We start from the raw sequence: 18,946 nt of genomic DNA, 5'->3' as shown, positions 1-18,946 counted from the left end.
TCCGCGCTCACTGCTCACAGGTGCTCGTGTGTTGCCGGCGATCCTCTTAGCTCATCTCCCGGGGTCTTTTCTTAAAACGCAAACAGGATCGCTCTGGACATTTGCTATTTGTACTCTCGCTCTGTTTCTGGCTGAGACACCTTCCCCAGCCAGTCGTGCAGACCTGCCTCGCTCCCCGTGGGGACGGACCTGCCCCCCTGGACGCCCGCAGGGGCGGGGACGGCGTCTCCTCCTCCCCTTCCTTCCCACACTAACACCCCGAACGCTCGTCGTCCTCGGGTGGAACATCCCAGAAGGGAATCACCTGGATGAAGGGCTTTCGATTCTTCGACGGATCTCTTCGACGGCTGGGGGGCGGGTACGAGCCCAGCCCGCCGAGGGCTCCTCTGCCCGCACACGCACCCCGCACCGGGTGCCACGCTGGACCGAGGGGCGGAAGTGGTCCCGCACACTCCTAGCCAGGAAGACGGCACAGCCACTGCAGAAAACAGTGACGTGGTCCCTCAAAAAATTAAAAGCAGAATAACCATAGCATCCAAGAATTCCCACTTCTGGGCTTCACCATGTTGAAGAGATGTGCACACCCGAGCTCAAAGCAGCATCAGTTACAAGGGCCAAAAGGGGGAGGCGACCCCAATGTCCACAGACGGATGACAGATGAGCCAAGGGTGGCAAACCAGTCAACGGAGTATTATGCAGCCATAAAAAGTGGGGAAATTCTGACATACACCACAGTATGGATAACTCTTGGGACATTATGCTAAGTGAAATAAACCAATCACACACAACCAAATACTGTATGCGTCCACTTATAAGAGGCGCCAACAGCAGTCGAAACACAGAGATAGAAAGTAGAACAGGGCAGGGGCGGAGGTGCCAGCGGCTGGGGGGTGAGAGTGGGATTTTTTGCTGACTGGTGGCCGGGCTTCGTTCTGCAGGATGAAAGCCTGCTGACGGCTGCCCACTGTGCACATACGTGCCACGACTGACTGTGTCCTTAACAATTGGCAAGACGGTAAACTTGCCGCTGTGTGTACTTTATCACAAGAGGAAAGACAGGTAGGGAATAAAACATCCCGAATAACTGTACAGGCACTGGCTGGTTAAGAGAACAAGAAGAGTCGTGGAGAGCAACAGCACAAACTGCTCCGGCTAGCTCCTTCGCGACACAGGGCGGCCTTGAGGCAAAAGGGCTGATAAACGCATTTTGTTCCTTAAGACTGCTGCTTTATAAATTACCGTTCTTGTGTTTTTCTAAATGGTGGTACTCTTTGTCCAATTTTTCTATAGAAAGACAATTCTGTATAAAAGGAAAACAAGCTGAGATTTTCACACAGTTCATGAAATCCAATTGCAGTAACATTTCAGGGAGTTCTCTGCAGCCGAAGAGAGAAAAATGACATCCTTGGCCCAAATTTAAGTAAAAACAGACTAAGATGTAAGCTAGAGACAAGTTGGTTTTTCAAGTTTCAACAGGGCCAAGTGAAAGCGCCTTCTTTATCAGAAATACAAGCAGGGCTACAGGGAATTTTCCCGAAAAACCTTTTCAATTAAAAGCTGAACGTGGGCTCTGTGGCTGCCAAGATCAGAAGGAGACAAGCCCCAAGTGCTCAGCTCCAACGGATGTGGCTTTTAAACCTGACGCGGGCACTGTCTGATGCTGCTGAGTCAGGCCGGGGTGCTCGGACACAGCCAAGTGCTCAGGATTCTGGCCCTGGAGGGGAAGGTGCTGCCTCTGCATGTCCTTGAAGGGGTCACAGACACAGGCTCTGCGCACACACGCAGCCCTTGGTGCTCCGCAGGCGTTGAGCGCCCCGAGAGCCTGAGTGCCTTCTTACGTTCCTCGGGTTGTCACCAGTTTCCAGCAGGGGCTCCTGTGCCCGCTCTTGGGGTCTTAGCACCAAATCTGCTCCGACTGGTTCAAAGTGTGAATCTCAAGATGCAGCGGCATCAGTGATTCCCACAGACACTGCTCTTTCCTTTCAAATGTTGCAGCACTTGGGGTGGGGGGCGGGGTTGTCCAGTAATAGGACTGCCTTTGGGAAAGCGGGGGGCGGGGAGATTGGAGTATTTGTGCTCTCCTTGGATCTGCAGGAAGGACCCCAATTTGTAACTCATTTATGTGGGTTTTGTTTCGGAAAACCAGAGTCGGGGGACATCCAAGACTCCCAGGCTAAGTTCATGGCAGCCTTGGGTGCTGAACATAAAAAGTGAGAAAACAGGACGGAATGCTGTATCTCTCGGGCTGACCCCGTCGAGGAAAAAGGTACCAGTCACCAGAGGAGAAAGAAATCGACAGTTAGACATTGAACTACATGGACTGCTCCAGTTTCAAACAGTGAAACCTCTCTTTTGTGGGGAGGGGGAGGTTGAGGCTTGGAGAGAAAGGAGGGGGTGGGCAAGAGACCCCACACCCACTTTACATTAAACACCAGAGGCGAGGTGGCTGCCAGTGTCGAGAACTCCGTCACTGACCCGTCAGACTGTGGGGACGGCTTCTCATTAGTCACCTCCCAGGACTCCCCACCTGCCTAAAAAGCCAGCATTCCTGAAAACAACAGAGGGACATGGGGCCCCAAACCTGCATGGTCTGTGGACCACAGGGACCAGAAGCGGGGTGCCGATAGGGCTACTGACCAGATGCACGACCTGGTGAGCTGGGGGCTGGAGCTGGGGGTGCACGCGGAGCCGGGGAGGCGCTGCTTGGGAGCCACGTTTGTGTCACGGGTCCAGACAGGGAGACAGACCGTGCCCTAACCACTGCACCTCTCTGCACCCCTAAGGGCAGGTGCAAAGCGGAACCGGCTGGTAACCGAGCGGGGCTCAGGACAAACGCTGACAGTTCTGAGCTGCAGCTGTGCGTTTACGGCCCTGTCTCAGGGATCAGAGGGGACCGTGGATGCAGACGGACGTCTGAAGGTGCGAAGTTAAGATGCTAAACAAAAGCAAGATCTGAAAGGCCCCTGTGGAGAGACACTTGGGAGGCAGGAATGCGGATGCTGCAGACCTGCCCTGCATCCCGAGCAGGCCAGTGGGCAGCAGACGGTGACCCAGACACCACAGGCGTCCCTTTCCTGATTTTCTGCATGACAAGGCCATGGACAGTGATGGCACCAACCACTAGGCTCCAAACTCGACTCCAGGGGTTTCGGGTGAGGAGTCGTGCCGCGCAGATGGTTCACGGCTCTGCAAACCAGACTCTGAGGCAGGCATGTCCTGAAGTGGGTTCTGATCTGCTGGGCTGGACGGCAAGCTGGCCTTGGACTAGAAGGGCAGAGTTCAGCGTCTCTCTTGCACAGGCAGAGACATTAACCAACAGGAACCCGTGCATTCATGAGCCAGGTTGGAAGGGAGCAGAAGACCATGGTCCTTGCGTAACATTTAAAGACAGATTTAGAGGGAGCGCCGGGGAACAGACTTAACTGAGGGACACTTTCACCCTCTGGTTCTACGTCTCAAAATACGCTCTCAAGGCCAAAGAGCTGCTGTTCCGCCTCCTTGGACAGCACAGCGATGACCTTGACCATGGGGCCTGCACACGTGCCGGGTCCCTGGCCAGGCTGCACTGGATCTGAAACCACTGCAGTGAGACAGCAGAGGCTCAGACCCAGACCGGGGTCCCCGTGCCCGTTACCACTGTCCTGTGTGTGTTTCTCTGGCTGAGGTCTCCCGTCGTCCTGTGACCCCCCCAGGTGAGCCTTTGGCTGCTCTCCTGAGCTGTGTTTGCTCATGGAGGCTCAGGGGTTGAGCGCAGGTGCGGCAGTGGACCCCTGAAGGCAGGGCCGCGGGGCCAGCGTCTACGGGAGCTGCATCTCCCAGGAGCCAGGGCCCCGGCCCCGCCCGGGTCAGACCACGAAGGCGGGGCCGGGACCATCCCTGACAGAGGCCCTCAGGCCCATCTGTGCTCAGTGACCCCGGAACAACGCGGTGGAGGAAATTCTGTGTTGCCCTTGAGGTTCCTCTAAATCACAAACTCAACCCCCACACACGACGTCAGACCCCCCCCGCCAGGACCCCTGGCTCCTTGATCCCCACGGCCCTCCAGACACTCAGCAGCCTGGGGATCAGAGCTGCTCTCCCGGGGGGCGTGGTCGTCCTCTCCCTGAGAGGTGGCTCCCCTGCCCCAGGGGGCTGGTCTCGGCTGCTCCCTTTGGGACAGTCCCTTGCATGATGGCAGTTACCAGGCTGGCTAGTTTGTTTATTTTCTTTTTGTAGGGCCAAACCCAAAGGATATGGAAGTGCCCAGACTAAGGGTGGAAATGGAGCTGCCGCTGTCCAGCCTACACCACAGCCACAACAACTTGGGGTCCAAACTGCGTTTTGACCTACACCACAGCTCATGGCAACACTGGATCCTTAACCCACTGAGCGAGGCCAGGGATTGAACCCACGTCCTCATGGATACTAGCCTGGTTCTTGACCCGCTGAGCCACAATGGAGACTCTGAGGCCGACTCGTTTTAATCAAACTCACGGACAAGAGTCATTTTCACAGATTAACTATCTCGGTCCCGGGCCAGGCGGGTGTTAGGGGCTGGGGCCCAGATGTGTCCACCCCCTGCAGGGACCCACTTTGGTGTGAAACGGCTGCAGGTGCCACCCCAGGACGCATCCAAACACTGTAGCAACTCATCTCTGCGACTCCAGGGGCCTGGGTGTTGCCAGTCGAGGGCTCCAGAGCCGCTGGCTCACCAGGGCATCATCAGGGGTAAATCTGAGGGCAGCTTTAGTTCTGCAGCCGGAAGGGGTGGGCAGAGCTACCAGCTTGGGGGGGTGGAGACAGCCCCCTGGTGCTCGAGATGGTCCCCAGGAGAAAGGCATGTCCAGCCAGGATGGGGGGGGGCCGCAGCGAAGGCCTCCTCCCCCCCACTGTTTACACGGCTGCTGGGTGGGATGCTCCCCCCTTTACTTGGCGTTTTCTCATTGACATCTAGCTTGTCGGGGCAGAAAGATGTCAACAGGCATTTTCTACACGTAACTTATATGCTGGCAGGGGTGTTTCTGTTGGAGAGACATCTGGAAGTGAAATTTCTTGGTAAAAGGGTATGTACAATTTAAAATTTTGACGGGTTTTGCTAAAGTGCCAACACGTTGCACTGATGTGGCCTCTCATGGACAGGGAACGGGCGTCCACCCCGGGCAGCCCTGAACGCTGCAGTATTTGCCCCCCGTGGGAAGAAAAAGAAAAAACCACCTCCTGGTTTTAACTGTGTTTCGAGCCCCCCCCGCTCTCGGCTGCCCCCGTGTAAGGACTGGAGCCAAGGACCGGCTGTCTCCCGGGGCTGTGGGAGGCGCAGCAACCGGGCAGACGGACAAGGAGCTCAGTGGCCGCGTCCCCGTGGGTCGTTAAAGCCCAGTGGTGTCGGCAGGAGACGTGCCCCCGAGAGGAAATCGTGGGGAACCTTCCGCGAGGAGTTAACTTTGAAAACTTATTAGCACTGAGTTAAAACTCGCCTGTAAATCTCAACTTTAACATATGTTGAGATTTCTCAATTCGAGAGGGGTTAAACTAGAAGCAGCATGTCAACGGTTCTGTCTTTGGTTTCTGGACTTCCAAAAGTAAGTGGCCCCGTTTTGTGTAAACGGTGCCTGTTAGCGAGCGCTCACAGTGCTTGGCAGTGACCGTGACTTCGGGGAACCCTTGGAGCACGGACGACACGTGCCGGAAGTTCCACCCCACGTCAGGGCCTCTGGGTATCAGTGAACGTGGTGAACCGCGCAGCCAGGGGGGTGCTGAGTCTGAGCAGGTGCACCGCCAGGGTCCCCGGGGGCTCAGGGGGTCTTACCCAGCCGGTTGCAGGGGTTCCGTTTGAAGAGGGCTCTGAGCAGACTCTGGGCCTCCGCGCTGAGGAACTGGGGCATGCCCAGCTTGGCTCTGCAAAACACGGCCGTGTTGGAGGTGAGACGGGTGAGCGGCAAGGGGACCAGGCCTTGCTGCAGTGCTTTGGGGGCCGGCTGTCAGCCCTCGCAGATCGAATCCAACCAATGAGACCCGTGGAGCTATTTACAAAAGCTGTACTCATTGAAAAGTAATAATCCATGAAAAACAAACAATAACAATCCCCTGAACATAAACAATATCTTAAACAGAAACGCATTTCCTGGAGTTCCTGTTGTGGCGCAGCAGAAAGGAATCCGACTAGGAACCATGAGGTTGCGGGTTTGATCCCCGGCCTCACTCAGTGGGTTAAGGATCCGGTGTTGCTGTCAGCTGTGGTGTAGGTCGCAGACACAGCTCAGATCTGGCGTTGCTGAGGCTGTGGTGTAGGTGGGGGGGCTACAGCTCCAATTAGATTCCTAGCCTGGGAACCTCCATATGCCTCGGGAGCAGCCCTAAAAGGACAAAAGACAAAAATAAACAAACAAACAAATAAATAAATAAATGCATTTTCCAAAACCACCAGCACAAAGGCTTTGGAGAGAGGAGTGGCCTTGTTTACACCCTGGGCACACCCACTAGGCTTGGTGTTACGGCAGGGTCTCTTTTCCGCCTCTGGCTTTGCCTGGGCCCATGCTCTGGGGGGCATCTGGGAAATGAGGGCCCTGCAAATCCCAGGGCCTGGGCCTCGCTGTGGGGACTCCATGACCACAGGTGGGTGCTGCCTCTTAAGAAACGCTCTGTCCCTCCAAAGTGACAGGTTGCAAGGTCACAGCGGGATTTGCTGGAGGAACTATCTGGCTTTAGGAAAAGGTCTTATGCCGCTTAACATGAAAGGGATGGGGCTGTGAATAAACAGGAGACACGTGTCATCGCGTCACGTCATGTCACACGGTACAGGAGATCCCTGCTGACACCCTCTCGTAGGGCTTTTTCCACAAATCTCTCTCCTTCTGTTTACCTAACGATGGAACCTTCGGAAAACCGAAGGTGCCTCTGGGTTTATAAAAGGCATAAGTCTTTGCAGCAGAGCTGGCCCCAGGACAGGAGGCCTGAGCTTCTGGACCCCGATTTGCCTCCTCCACGGTCATGGTCCCTTGGGCCGCGTCTCTCCCCTCGCCATCTCCCCCGGGGGGAAGCCCGTTCACATTTAGGTGTTACAGTGAGGCTGCCTTGGGTTTGCCCTTCTTCCTACGGTTCTAAGAGCAGAACCCACTCTCGGGCTCAAAGATTCTTCCGCAAATGAAGGAGAACGTGGGTGTGTTCCCGGCCACGGGAGCCACGAGATTCCCGCCCACACTGGGCAGCAGAGCCGGGCACCTGAGTGTGGGAGGGGTGCTGCCGGTTGGGAAGGAACTCTGTCCTGAAGGTCACCCCCCGTCACGTCGGGAGACCCTGCCCCTGGACACCTGGGACGCCTTTTGCTGATGGAAACTCCTTCTGGGGAGAAGAGTGCGGCGGAATCACCCAGAGATCCCACTGGCCTCGTCTGCCGCGGAGAACCGGCCGAGAAGGCCCGTCACCGTCACGGCTCCCCACCCCCGGCCCCAAGGACGGACGCTCCTGCCGGCAGGAGGCGCTAACGGCGCGGGCCCTGGGCGGCGTCTGCTACTCACTTTAGGACGAGGGCCATGGTCTCCTTCCTGTCCTTCCCCTGGAACGGCAGGGACCCCGTGAGCATCTCGAACTGCAGAGCGACACACAACAGGGCGAGAGTTGAGACCCCTGGACTCACGGTGAGACACCCCGATGGGCGAAAGGCCACCCGCGTTCCCTTGTCCACCAAATCCTGGCCGATGAAGGGCAGCCGCCGCCGCCGTGTTCCGTGTACAGCCGCGAACAGAACTGCATCGTGGGCCTCGGAGCTCACTGGGGAGGGGGCGGACGGGGGACACAGTGAACGATCCAACTCTCCGGGGCCGAGAGGCGCCCAGTGCTGCAGAGGGAAGTGGGGGAGGGCCGGCGGGGCGGGCAGACACGGGCGCAGCCTTTGTGGGGTTGACTGGGCACCCTCTCCCCATGGAGGCTGTGGAGGGGCTGAGGAAGAGGGGGCGGGGCCAGAGCGAGGAGGGGGCGGGGCTGAGCGAGGGAGGGGAGGACAGCTGACTTGCCCTAAAGGCGCGCTGGGGATCAGCGAGCTGGTACAGTCTGCTCCCCGGGTAGGCGGCCCCTGCGCAGGCACAGCACCCGTTTGTGGAGTGATTACCCTGCCTCCCCTCCACGAGGTTCCTTCCAGAACAACCAGCTCCACAGTGCGAGGTCCCTAACTACCTGCTGACACCCAACACAAGGGCATATATGATGATGAAGCTCAGGAGATGCTTCTTGATGATGAAGAGGATGGGGTTGAAGCTAGCTCTTTCTTCAGAGATGGAGGAAGGGGAGCGTTTCAGCATTTCTCTTCGCAATAAAGTGGCTCAGGAATTTCTCAGTATTTCAGTGCCTCCTTAAACCAGAGTACTGCTTATGCAGTGAAATACTACTCAGCCACAAAAAAGAATGACACTTGCCATTTACAGCAGCATGGATGGACTTGGAGGGCACTATGCCAGGTGAAATAAGTCAGAGAAAGACAAATACTGTAGATAGCACTTACATGTGGAGTCTAAAAAACACAACGAACCAGTGATGATAACCAAAAAAAGAAGCAGACTCACAGAGAGACAGACAAACTCTTGTCCCCAGCGGGGAGAGGGCGGGGGGAGGGGCAACGTGGGGTAGGGCTAAGAGGCACAAACTCCTGTGTATAAAATGAGCCACGAGGGTATATTACACAACACAGGGAATACAGCCAATATTTTATAATAGCTATAAATGGAGTATAACCTTTCAAAATTGTGAATCACCATATTGTACACCTGTCCCTTATGTAATATTGTAGAGCAGCCATACTTCAATTTAGAAGAGAAAGAAAAAGAAAGCAGAGCATTCTGATGAGCATGCCTGGGACACCATGTCCACTGAGTTTGCTCTAGGTCACCAGCGCAAACGGATAAAAGTCATGGTTTGTGATGGGGTCCCACGCTGGAGCATGTGAGCTGGCGGGGCACCGGGGTGACACATTCACCAGCCAGCGCCAGGCAGGCTGCAGAAACACGCCGTGGGCTAACAAGACATGACTGCAGCTTCTCCGAGCTGCCACAAGCCTCCAGGATGTAAGTAATGTGACACACCTAAAGCTGTGGCTCTCAACCTGGGACAGTTGAGATGTTTGCCACCATCTGGGGACAGTCGGGATGGGGGGGGGGGACTGGGGGTGTCAGAGCCAGCGGCATCTATTCAACTGTCTTCAAGGCACAGGACAGCTCCCACCACACCCTCCAGATGGGGAACAAGGAGCAGCACCACTGGGACTCGAGCAGAGCCATGGGTGCAAAGGCACCTGCAGAAAGAGAGGCTAACCCAGGGGTCAGAGGGTAAGGCAGGGCGGGGTGTCCTGGGACAGCTGTGGGGCCACCCTGGTGGGTGGTCGCCCACGTGGAGATGGCCTGCATCTCAGCTGAGGCCACTCAACCCCTGAATAGTGGTGAACACAGCGTCAACCGCATCCCAGAGCTAACGCTCACAAGGCCCCAGGAGGTGACAGCAGCGCCACCCCCTTGCCCCGTGCTGACTTTGCTTCATTTGCTGTGATTCTGTTTGGGGAGCAGCTTCTTGCTTACGGTTTGACTTTCCTCGCAGGTGGCTGGAGGGGCAAGAACGTGCTGACCCTGGAACGGGGCCCTGCCCAGCGAGGTGACGTGTCACTGTGCACCATGAGCTGGCACCCTGGCTCACGCCGCGCTGGCTGCTTCCTGAGCTGGTTGACACAGTCGGCCCTGCAGATCGAGGTCAGCGGTCTGTCTGCTGACAAACCCGACACAGCAGCCTTTCTTTCTGAGCCCAAGGGCCCAGGACCAGAACCGGAAGGACAAGTGAGCTCATGGGTGCCAGCCCACCGTGGCGCAGGACACAGCCCAGAGGCCCCAGGGCTGGGCTCGAGGTGTGTGTAGGAAAGAGCCGGGCCCCGTGCTAGCTGAGCCACCCGCATCGGCCTCCGTAAAGTCCCGCAGCCTCAGGTTCCCGGTTTCTTAGATGCGCAAGACGGAGGGGCCTGGGCAGCCCGGAAATTCCACGAGGTTGCCCATCCAGCGCTAGACTCCACGGCGCCAGAAGCCTGGTCCACGCAGAGAGGCCGCCCGCCCAGGGTTGGCTAGGGGATGGGCAGAGCGAGGGGGACAAGGAGGGAGGAGAGGAAGGGGCGCAGGTCCGGGGCAGCAGCTCCACTGCTGTTGTGACGACAGGCGGGGTTTGTTACGTCTCTCTCTGAACACACAGGCCAAAGAAAATCCAAGTTTCTAGATGTAGGTATAAAAGCTTAACTCACGTGTACTTTGGTGATTTTTATGACCAAGTGGAGGGACTTTGTGTGTGAAATAAGACAAGCATCTTCAATACAGAAACAGCTGCGTCCTTTAAAATCCTTCCGTGAAGCCCGTGAGAGCATGAAGTATAAAGAAGGTTTGACTCTTCACGCATTTGCGCCCTGGTCTGAATCCCAGCTCTGTTTCCCAAATGTGGGAACTTGGGGAGGGCAGAGAGGGGGCTGCCAGGAAATGCCAGGGTCGGGAATTGGGTGACTCTCCTTGTCCCAAGTCACACAACAGGCATTGTTTTCTTTGGCTCATTTCCGGATCTCTGAGCCACAGGGACCAGTGGATGACAGTGACACGGGCACCTTGGGGACTTCAGATGCCATACCATGAGCACATACCATGAGCACGCCGAAGGACCACCAGTCCGCGCTCTGCGTGTGTCCCCTCCGGTTCACCACCTCGGGCGCCATGTACTCTATGGTCCCGCAGAAGGAGTACGCTCTCTTGTCGTGGTCGATGGCCTCCTTACTCAGCCCGAAATCTAGAGGGAAACAGCGCACAGAGCTTGGTCCCTGGGTGGCGCCCTGCCAGCCTCCTCCAGCACAGTCTGGGCACAGCAGACCCTCCTGAGGCCACGCTGCCCGCAGAGGCTGGGCCCCGAGCCCACCACCTCTCTGTCTGTGGGAACCTGCAAGGGCCAGATGCTCCTGGGGTCCCCAGTCACCACATCTCTGATGCCCAACACGACTGTCCCGGGTATCAGAGCCTGTGTTTAGCAGCCACACCCTGGACTGGGAGCTCGAGGCTGCCTGATGGCCAGGATGAAGGCGCTTGTTCCAAAGGACAGGAGGAAGAAGGGGTTACAGGCAGAAGGCTACCCAGGAAGCGGGTCCCTGGTTGGTGAGAAACGAAGGGCAGACAAAGTCAGCCCGGGCTTTAGAGCATTTGCCGAGGGGCGCCCTCCCCTCGATCCCCACGAGACCTTCAGCTGAGGCCGCCGTCCCCCAGCACCCGTTACTGCACGTAGTGGGTGAAGGAGGCAGTGTGCATGCTGGTTCTGAGGTTACAGACTGCCCCGGTGTCATCATCTGTGGGTTTAAGGCTGAGTCACCCTTCCTGGGGCCACGTGAGGAGTGAGCTCAGGCTAAGAGAGAACGAGGGTCTGCTCGCTCACTGCCAAGGTCACCTGCGTGCTCACCAGAGTCTCAGCAGTTTGTCTGTCATTTACACCTGGCCAAAATGACAAACGATTGCAAACTACTAATCGGGATCACTAACCAACAACAGAGACCACAGTGATAAAATCTGAGAAAGCCCAAACTCTATGCTATCACAGATAAATCTGACGCGGTAGCTCGCACTTATTCCAGCCACTGCTGCACAAGTGACATTTATATAACACACGTGCAGGTCCTCAGGCAGCAGAGAAAACATGCCCAGGGTTTGCAGAACCTTCCATCTCCACGACCTGCCACCCTGGCACTTTTGAACTGTCTTAACCAGCAGAAGCGAGGTTTACTTTCTCTGCTTGTTAAGGGCTCATCTCTTCTGCGGCTGGACTCGTGGGAAGGTACGGAAGGCACCCACAAGAGGTCAGGCTGGACTCGGTGGGGGGCAGCTCCCACCCGTGGATGCTGCTGGCGCCTTGGACCTGGGCCCCCCAGCCAGGAGGACGCTGTCTGAAGGTCTGGCGGATGAGCATCATGCTCCTGTGCGTTATCCGCAAGGCTAAGTGCCTGACCAAGTGCCTGACGTTAACAAGCATTTAAACCAGTGAGCGAGCAGTTACGGTCCGTCACTCGGGGCGTCTGCTGGGTCCTAGGGCGCCATCAGGAGCAGGTGGACCAGCCCAGAGAAGGGAAGAGACACAGACACGTAACTGGCCTCGGGGAGGCTGCTGGGGCCACAGGGCAGAGAAAAGGAGGCTCTGAAGACAGCGCCAGGTAGAACAGGTGCCCTGAGCGGGAAGGGGCGCCTCTGGGGCGCGGGGGGGGGGGGGGGCGGAATGGTTCAGGGACCGCAAGCCGGTGGACATGGGGAGCGGCTGGGTGTGGAGATGGGGCCAGGACCAGGTCAGTGGGGCGGCCGACAGGATGGCCCCCGATCCCAGAACCTGTGAATGGGTCACCTTCCCTGGCAAAAGGGACCCTGCCGGTGTGACTAAGTCACTATCTCGGGGTGGAAGGTCCTCCCGCGCCAGCAGGATGGGCACAGTCAAATCCCTTACGTGGATTTGGGGTAGAGGCCAGAGTCAGGGAGGCTGGGGGTGCTGCCCGCTGGCTCTGAGGGCGGAGGGCGGCCGTGAGCCGAGGGAAGCGGGTGGCTGGAGAAGGCGGCAGGACCACCTCCCAGAGTCTCTGCCAAGGAGGGCGGCCCTTTGGATCTGAGCCCCGTTTTGGACTTCTGGCCCCAGAACTGCACCATGACGAGCTTGTGCTGCTTTAGCCACCAAGGTTGCTCACTGAGCAGGAGGAAACCAGCAAAAGTGGGTGTCACAGAAGGAGCGGGGGTGCTCGGCCCGACTGAACTTGGAGGGGCTTGAGGTTTCCAAGGGGGGCGGCCCTGAAGACGTGCTGAGACGAGGGCTGCGCCTCCAGATCCTTGCGCAAGGTCCAGCGATGCAGGGGGTCAGCAGGGAAGGGGCTGGAAGGGCCTTAGGTCAGCAGCAGAGAAGGAAGGATCGCAGCCCTGGGAAGTCTGAGCATCTCTAGCGCTGGGCGGGCACACTGACCACTAAGCTGCAGCCTCGGAGGGGGGCAGCCCCACCAGAGACCTCTCTGTAGGCGCTGGGGGGTCAGAGGGCTTCACCTCAGTGGGTCCTCCTCCCCTCCCCCTGGTGCCGGGGCCAGTGAGCTTCTACAAACCTGTGATTTTAATGTGCCCCTCTTCGTCCAGGAGGATGCTGAAAGAAAGGGGAGAAAACAGATGCTTGAAAGAGACAGGACACGGAGGGGCATGGAGACCCCAGGGTCGCCTGCTGTTCCCCGATGCTGCTTTCAGATCACTGTCCCCAGGCCAGAGCTCCCACTGGGTCCGGAGCGTATCCAGATCCACGGCGTGCGGGGGCACGAAGGGGCACCTGAGTCCTTGTGCCGCTGCACCAGGCACACACTGGCGACTGAGGCTTGAGACCTTCACCAGCCCAGGCGGAGGGTCTAGGGACCCCTAGACTGTCTGTCCTGGGTGATCGGGACAGAGAGGGCCCAGGGCTGCCCTGGCCTGTGGAGACTCAGAGGGGGTTTTCTGTAGCCGGGCGGGCCCTCCACGCCACAGCCCATCCGGTCTCCCCGCATTTCTCCACGAGCCCCACCCCAGCTCTCAGGACCAGCCCCGACCTCTGGCCCCACAGGGTCCCTGGTCCAAGCCCTCACCATGCCAGCGTGAGACAGCTAGTTGCCCCGCAGGAAGCCTGGCCCTGCTCATCCCAGCTCCCCGGACAAAGCGAGGCTTGCTCCTCGGGGGAGGGCAGACTCCAGGCTGTCAGCCCCCAGTCCCTGGGTCCTGGATCCCCCGTCTCTTCTTCTGCTGTAATTCAAGCCTGGGAGGTACCAGCCCAGCTCTAAAGAGACCAGGACGTGGGCTCTGGGGATTAACACGTGCTACCTTAAACACATCCAAATCCACAGACAGAGGTGGAAAGGTGGTCCCAGGGCGGGGGTCGGGGAGTCAGTGTTTCATGGGGACAGAGTGTGGGTTTTGCAGGATGAAAAGAGTCTGGGAGACTGGACGATGGTGACAGCAGCACGACAGTGCGCGCGCTCTTACGGTGACGAGACGGGGTGCTCAAAAATGCTCAGGATGGGGGAGTTCCCTGGTGGCCCAGTGGATCAGGGATCTGGCGTTGTCACCGCTGTGGAACAGGTTCCACCCCTGGCCCGGGAGCTTCCCCATTCTGCAAGCGTGGCCAAAAAAAATGTGGTTAAGATGGTAAAATTTATGTTCACTTTACCACAATTGTTAAACATTGGTCATGGGATTAAAAATACCCATTATTTTATGGAAATAGGAAGGAAAAAGTTACATCATATAATTAGGATGACAATTTATAATGAAAGAAGCCAATGTTTTTATCTTTGCTTTATCAGTTATACTTCATCTTAGCCCAGAAGTTAGCAACTTTCAAAATTAATCCCTACTAATTCTAATTGACAACAAAATCCTTTCTCTTCAGCCCTGAAATTAAAGCCTTATTTTTAACTGTGAAGACCCCTCTGCCTTTTAACTAGAGGGGTGTCACGTTCACAGGTGCCCAGGGCTCACGGCGGCCGTGAGGACCTTGGCCGAGTCTGCTGTGACGGTGGCCTGAGCACCTGCCGTCTGGGGAAGATGCAGCAGTTCGCAGGCAGGACATGGCTCTCGTGGGGACAAGAGCCTTTCCCGGTCATTAAACATCAACGCGTGGAAGCCATGCATGGGGAGCTGTGCCCTCTGGTCGCAGGCAAATGCCCGTCACGTCATGGTGTCCACAGTGCTCCTGGTTTCTGGGCAAACCAGGAGTTTTCACCAAGGACTGCCTCCTCTGAATGAAATGGCTTCGGAGCAGTTTGTGTTTTTCTCCGTACAATGCATGTGACCAAGAGGGGACCTGGAACAAGGCAGGACTCGCTTCCTGTGCTCTCAGGGCCTAGGCTGCCTGCGTCCCAAGCCTGTGGGGCCCCCAGGGCCCCCTTGTGCAGGGGGGCGTGGACCTGTTGGGGGGCGGGTGGGGCGTTATCAACCACGTCCCAGGGCAGTGAACAAAAATCGGTGACTCTGCCCCAGGGGTCACTGTTAGAGCAGCCAATGGACTAACAGCACCCTCTGGCTCCCCTTCTCGAGGGGATCCCTCCTGGTTTCTGGGTCAGCTCTGTGCGGAAGACACCAGGAAAAGACCCGAAATAAGAACCCTGTTATCGGGAGGGGCTTCTGTTGCCAAAGATACTCGACTCTTCCTGGAACTTGGGCTCGGGAATCTGGTGCCACTGTCTTTGGGAAAAGCTCGCGGAACAGCCGATCGGACCTGTCACCTGGAAATGGGCTGGGAGGCAGGTGGAAGGGCTTCCCAAACCTGGAGCGGGGGCAGGGCTGGCCTGGAAGAGATGAGCTAGCGAGGTGGGGGCCGATGGCCATGTGTGAGACGCTCCCAATGCAGGTCGGGCCCCACTCAAGGGAGGGGGCGGGGGTGGGGGCAGAGGAGGGGCAGCGGGCTCCCCTGGCCTCCCTCAGTGAGTGTCACGAGGACCAGGTGAGAGCAGGACAGGGCGTCCCAGACCAATTGGCATAAGCCACACCTGTGTCCGGACAGCCTGCAGGGGCCGGCAGGTGGAATCCCTGCGTGGGGGGGCAGGTGCCAGCCCTGGGACGCCCCAGCCCCCGCCGGACCCACACTCCCTAGGGAATTAGGTACAGCATCCCGGTCACACGGGCAGCAAGAGAGGCTGTGGGGGGCCCTGCCTTGTCCCCACTCACTTCTCCGGTTTCAGATCCCTGTAGATGATCCCCAGGCCGTGCAGGTGGTCTAAGGCCAAGGCCAGCTCCGCCAGGTAGAACTTGACATCCTCCTCGGTGAACATCACCTGGGGGAGAGCAGGCTGCTCAGACGCTCCGCTCAGGCTGCTCGGGACGCGCCCCCACGGCCCCAAGGCTCTCCGGCTCCCACAGCTCCTACTCCTCTGGCCCCACAAACCATGCGGCTCTGGAGGGTACGTCTGGGTTTATATTTTACTATGAGTACAAACAACTAAACCACAGCAGGAGGGGCTGGGACAATGGGCCCCAAGGATGACTGAAAAGAAACGGCTCCAACTTCACCCCTTCAAGTTCACGTCTTCCGCCCCCGCCCCCGCCCCGGCTTTATGCACACCTGCCTCTCTGAGTTCTACCACACACAACGCGCTGCTGGGTGTGATTTCTGCAGTCACCCGACTAGGAAGCCAGGGGTACAGGAGCCACTGTTGACCTGCACCACGAGAAGCCAACGTCACAGAGACCTGAGCCCATGTCACCCCTCACTTTCTCTGAGGGCAAATGTATGAAAACCCAGTATAATCAGAAGGTTGCCTGCTAAGCTCGGGATCAGAATGAGGGCAGCTCGGGGAGCTGAGTGGTGCAGCCTCAGGCTAATGCAGACGGAGCGCCCCTGTGTCACCAAAAGATGTTTCTGAGCCGGGCCAGGCCGCCTGCCCCGAGCCCTGGACCTGGACGGGGACATTAGGGCGCGGCCAACCCTCCCTGCCCTCTGGCCTCTGGAACCTCCGGTTCCGTCCGCCACGCTTGGCTGCCACCTTTCTTGGCTGGGCATTTCTTTCCTGGACCGGGGAGCACATTCAGCGGGCTGCCCTGTTGAATTCCCATCTGCCCGCTTTTATCTGTGTCTGTGCATCAGTGCACGGGCGCGGCTGCAGTGGAGGCTCTGGGCAGCCGTGCTGCTCTCCTGTCCTGCACACACGCGTGTGCCGAAGCACAGATGCGCACCCCCCCCCCAGCGCCCTCCCGCCCCTCTCTGTCCCTGAACCCTAGGCAGAAGCCCACAGCAGCCCCCGTTACCTCCTTGGAGAGCCTGGTGAAGAGGTCCCCTCCCCGCAGGAAGTCCAGAATCAGGTAGAGTTTCCCCTCCGTCTGGAAGGCTGCGGAAAGGGGGAGAGAGGTGAGCATCTCGGCATTGTGGCCCCTGCGGGCAGACGTTGTTCCCCTGGGCCCAGACTCGGGGTGCAAAAAGGCCAGCTCTCTTTGGGGCAATAGCTGTCGTCTCTAACACTGGGGCATTTCAGAAAGAGCCCTGGAGCCGGGCTGGAGACGGCGTGTGGGGGCAGAGCTTGGGGACGGCGCTGAGTTCTTCTCTCTGGCTTTCATGAAGCGTCTGGGGATTTTCTCAGCCCTCCCTCCCGCTTTCCTTCCCTCTCTCGCACCTGCCCTTGTTAATCGCAAAAAGGGGATGGACCGAGACAGGACGAGCCTGTGCCTGGTCCCTCCGGCTCCGTCATCACTGCGAACTCAGGGCTTGGGGGGCCGACCTTGCTCTCGGGTGTCTGCTTGAGGAGCAGGACCCCGGCTCCGACCCTTTGCACAAGTCTCCTCGCCTTCCCAAGGTGCTGCGTCCAGACACCTTGGGGTTCGAGGACACCCTCCACCTGCTCCTTCTTGTCGGCCGCGTGGACCGTCAGCCTGGCTCCCTGTCCTTGGCGGCAACGGGGCTCGGGTTCTAGGTCTGGTCACCACGTGCCGCAGCTCCGGGCGTGTTGTTCACATTTCGGCCCCGCCCTCCAGGAGCAGGGGCAGCCAAGGGGCTGCCTGCACGGGAGGGTCAACAGCAACGGATGGCCGTGGCTGCTGGACGGTCTGTCCCTGGAATCTATTCCACACACGTAGGAAATGCAGCTGGAAAGTGGGCCGACATCCCACACTTGGAACTTTATATTTTCTGAAAGTAAATTCTAAAAGCATTATACATGCTGCGGTTTGAGAAATACAGAGCCTGGAGCTGGAAACCTTTTGTCGGAGTTGTGTCAACTGCAGCGGGGATTAAGCTCCGTCCAGGGCTTGATGGGCAGACGGAGAGCAGGGATCTTCGGACCAATCTCACAGGTACGTGGAGCATGCGTGTTAAAGCCCAAGACCCCAGTCCTTAACTTCTCAGAAAAATGCCCTGAAGCCAACTGAAGCGACATGTGGACCGGATCTGACACGAGCAAATGAGCAGCAGTGGAAGGAGGCACTCTGGCCACGCTGGGCTCTAAGGGCACCTGCCCCGGCCTGAGGGTCTGGTCGCCACTGGCCAGCAAGCTCCCGTCTGCACTGGCTCTTCTCATTTCTGCAAGGACAGGCCACGTGCCTTCCCAGCAAGTCTTTCTAGACTGTGCTCTCGGTCACATCAGAAGTCCAGGAGTTCTCACCATAGCTCAGCAATAATGAACTCGACAAGTATCCATGAGGATGCGGGTTCAATCCCTGGCCTCGCTTAGTGGGTTAAGGATCCAGTGTTGCCATGAGCGGCGGGGTAGGTCACAGGTGCAGCTTAGATCCTGGGTTGCTGTGTCTGTGGTGTAGGCTGGCAGCAACAGCTCGGATTAGACCCCTAGCCTGGGAACCTCCATATGCCACAGGTGCAGCCCTAAAAAGACAAAAGTCCACTAGCAACAAAGAGCTCTGGCCTCCTGTCTTGGCGAGTATTCACACCTTTACCCCAGACTTGTATGAAAGTCGTGCACAACCTCCCCCCATCCCATGCCTTTGGGAATTTTTTTTTTTTGTCTTTTTTTAATGGCCACACCCACAGCATATGGAGGTTCCGAGGCTAGGGGTCGAACCAGAGCTGTAGCCACCAGCCTACACCATAGCCACAGCAATGCGGGATCCAAGCCGTATCTGCGACCTGAACCACAGCTCAGGGGAATGCCGGATCCTTAACCCACTGAGCGAGACCAGGGATCGAACCTGCATCCTCATGGATGCTAGTCAGGTTCGTTAACCACTGAGCCACGATGGGAGCTCCCACCCCCATGCCTCTGGACCAACAAAGTTCACATCCGCCCCTGTCCTGTCCGGTGCTTCACCCGCACGAGTTACGCAGGCAGAGTGAGCTGGCGCACGGCCTCCCTGACCCTGGGTCACCAGCTCAGGATTTTCCACTTGAAGATTTCACTCAGGGCTTCTCTGAGGAGGCAGAGGCAGAGGGCAAACTAAGAGGCTTTGTGTGCAGCGGAGACACGTGGCCTCAGAAATCGGAATTATTCCAT

The 18,946-nt window shown here is 57.8% G+C and overlaps 1 protein-coding gene across 1 annotated transcript in view; it reads right to left on the bottom strand.

The window, feature by feature from the left end:
- Positions 1-18,946, bottom strand: part of RPS6KA2 (ribosomal protein S6 kinase A2) — a 318,780-nt gene that overhangs the window by 45,162 nt on the left and 254,672 nt on the right. The window contains 6 exon segments of the mRNA XM_021086109.1: positions 5,786-5,874; positions 7,494-7,564; positions 10,631-10,773; positions 13,097-13,134; positions 15,681-15,787; positions 16,758-16,837. Coding sequence (XP_020941768.1) covers positions 5,786-5,874; positions 7,494-7,564; positions 10,631-10,773; positions 13,097-13,134; positions 15,681-15,787; positions 16,758-16,837 — 528 coding nt within the window.

Source organism: Sus scrofa, chromosome 1, assembly GCF_000003025.6.
Source record: "Sus scrofa isolate TJ Tabasco breed Duroc chromosome 1, Sscrofa11.1, whole genome shotgun sequence".
In the NCBI taxonomy this organism is placed as follows: domain Eukaryota; kingdom Metazoa; phylum Chordata; class Mammalia; order Artiodactyla; family Suidae; genus Sus; species Sus scrofa.
The sequence above is the reverse complement of the archived record's forward strand: the minus strand, read 5'-3'. Positions and strand labels throughout refer to the sequence as shown.